Below are 2,784 nucleotides of genomic sequence, written 5' to 3' on the forward strand. Positions count from 1 at the left end.
TAAAATCGGACTTTCAGTTATTAAACTTGAGAGTATTATTTGAGGAGATATCTCATTTCAACATTAACAGTTGTCTCTCTTCTCAGTCTCTAGTTTCTCAGTTCTTTTTGTCTCTATGTGCGTGTGCTTTTTTTTTTCAAGCACAGCAGATAATACAATTTCCTCTCGCAAAATTTTTGTTTTCCTGGAATCTTTATTTTTCAATATACTCTTGTGGCAATTTTATAGGTTATTAAGCAAAATATAGGGAGCTCAAATAGATTACGTACTTTCTCCTCTGTAATAATTTACATTTTACATCTGTACATATTTTTTTTCCCTAAAATCTCAAGTCATTTGAAGACTAAGATGATATACATGATCAACGTTGACCCGATATCGAGATGGTAGTCAAAAAGAGAAAGATGGCGATATATATATCAAGGCAACCATGCATGAGAATGTCATTATATATGTTGACTAATTAGCATGGTTTACCCACAAAGCAACGAAGAGCACCGGCTTTGGCTGTCAAAGCAGGAACCAAGGAACCATGAGCGACTTTGAAGGTCTGTTTGGAAGTATATTTAGGGTAGCAACTTCCATAACCGGACTGAACAAAGTAAGCACCGTTCTTGAAAACGTCTCTGGAGGATCTCCATTTCCACTTCTTCCATCCAGAAATCTGACCCGCTCTCTTAGTCACCTGTTTTGCTGGCTTGTAATCGGGTCCCACAAAATAGTTTCCCTCGCTGAAGATCGTCGGGTTCGAGCTTCCTCCCATGGCGTACATCTTCCACTCATCGTACTTGTTGTTTGCCACGTGTGCGTATCCGAACCTTACCCTGCGTTGTTATAAGATGACATGTCATTATAGTTAGGGTTTATATATAGAATATATGGAATTATTTTAAAAATAAAAGAGAGGTGAGTCATGCGTGTGCATATATATACCTTGGCATTCGTTCAGTGAGACCAGGTCCAAATCGATTAAAGGCTATTGTCACTCTCATGACTTTGTCTTCACTATAGTTGTCGTTGTGTCCCAGTAACATTACCTACAAATTTTTGTGTGTGAAATAATTAGAGTCAAAGACAATATTGTATAAAGTAATTAATTACGTATTAAAATGACCGAGCCACTAATGTTGATAGGTATTGTAATTATGAAATATATATATGCCCTCCTCAATATTATTCTGGTTCCATACTTTATTATGTCAAAATAAAAAATAAAAAGAGATAGCCGAATACTTATTTTATTTTCCTTCCTCCGCTGACTAAAATATAATTAATGAATTGATTTGCAAAATAGTCAGTTTTGAACTTGTAATAACACTTGTATGTATATATGATGTCTTCTCGTATATTTAAAATTATGTATATGGGTCAAAAGTTATTGACACCTTAAAAAAAATAACTATTTTATAAAATTTAGTCAAACATTAATTATATTACCAATTAAAACATTTTGAGAATTTAGCTTGAATAGTGATCCATTTTACCATGCTTGGGTTTGGAATTGGGTGACCTATACTGCAAGACTAAACTTTATTACATACAGTAAACAAAAGCGGCATCAGCCTTATAAATACATAAATAAAAACACCCTTCAATCAATAATCCAAACGCCTTATATATCTGAATAATGCCATGTCCAATGTGTATATTATATATACGTTAGTACGTAGTTGTTAGGAATCCCACATCGAAAGTAAATGGGAACTAACAAGAGCTTATAAAGGTCATGGGTTACTCCCCTCATTACCAATTGGTTTTGAGATGGAACCTCATGATACTTTCACATGGTATCAGAGCCCATTAAGCCCAAACGGGTATCCGATCCAATTGTTGGGATTCGGCCCAAGATGAGCGAACGCAAAAGAACCGCCATCTTGAGGGGGCGTGTTAGGAATCCCACATCGAAAGTAAATGGGAACTAACAAGAGCTTATAAAGGTCATGAGTACTTTCACAGTAGTCAAGTAAGTCTAGGTATTGAATAAACTATCCCCACAAAAACAGAATGTTTAGGATTGCTTACCTTATCATGATTAGAAAAGAAGTTGTTGGAGATAGTAACAGCCGTGGAAGCCTTAACCACGTCGATAAGCCCATCGTAGCTCCTCGAAAACGAGCAGTGGTCGATCCACACATGCGAGGACGCGAACACAGTAATGGCGTCCCCATCGGAGCCTCCCCTGAGACCCACGTGGCTGACCGAGCTCATGACCATCCCTTTCTTCCCGGGCCGACAGTCCCGGATCCCGATCCCGTGCACGATCACGTGACTCACGCCCTGAATCGTCAGGCACGGCCCGTACCCGATCTCGACCCTCGATCCCCTTCCGTCGATGGTCTTGAAGCTGTTCACGATCAGCTCGTTTTCGAGCCGTATCACCATGTCCCGCGCGAACACGATCCACAGCGGCTCGGCCCGTGTGACGCCGTATCGGAGCGTCCCGCGTTTAGGGTCCGCCGCATCGTCCGCGGAGCTCGTCACGGTGTAGATTTTCCCGTACTTTCCCCCGATCGCCGCGCTGCCGAACCCGACCGAGCACTCGGCTAGGGCTCGCCGGTTCGCGGCCCAGTTCGGCTTTCCCCGCCAGCACGAGTCTATCGGGTTCATCGTTGACTTTGGTGTTGACTTTGACTTCGGCGGTGCGCTTGTGTAGCCGTAGCCGTAGCCGTAGCCATAGGTGTTGTAGGCTTGGGCGATGTGAGTCAGAAGGCAGGGAATAACGAAGAGTAGTAGTGTGGACGTGAAAGTAGGGTTTAGGGAAGCCATGAGAGAAAAATATTATGT

The 2,784-nt window shown here is 41.5% G+C and overlaps 1 protein-coding gene across 1 annotated transcript; it reads right to left on the bottom strand.

The window, feature by feature from the left end:
* Positions 1-463: 463 nt before the first annotated feature.
* On the bottom strand, positions 464-2,766 carry LOC149385283 (putative pectate lyase 2). The gene is made up of 3 exons (XM_089626291.1): positions 2,023-2,766; positions 934-1,037; positions 464-824 (listed from the first exon to the last, which is right to left on the bottom strand). The coding sequence occupies exons 1-3, from the start codon at positions 2,764-2,766 to the stop codon at positions 464-466; spliced, it is 1,209 nt and encodes a 402-aa protein (XP_089482417.1).
* Positions 2,767-2,784: the final 18 nt, after the last annotated feature.

This window comes from Urtica dioica, chromosome 9, assembly GCF_054948205.1.
Source record: "Urtica dioica subsp. dioica isolate 48M chromosome 9, U.dioica_male_clone48M_v1_H2, whole genome shotgun sequence".
NCBI classification, from domain to species: domain Eukaryota; kingdom Viridiplantae; phylum Streptophyta; class Magnoliopsida; order Rosales; family Urticaceae; genus Urtica; species Urtica dioica.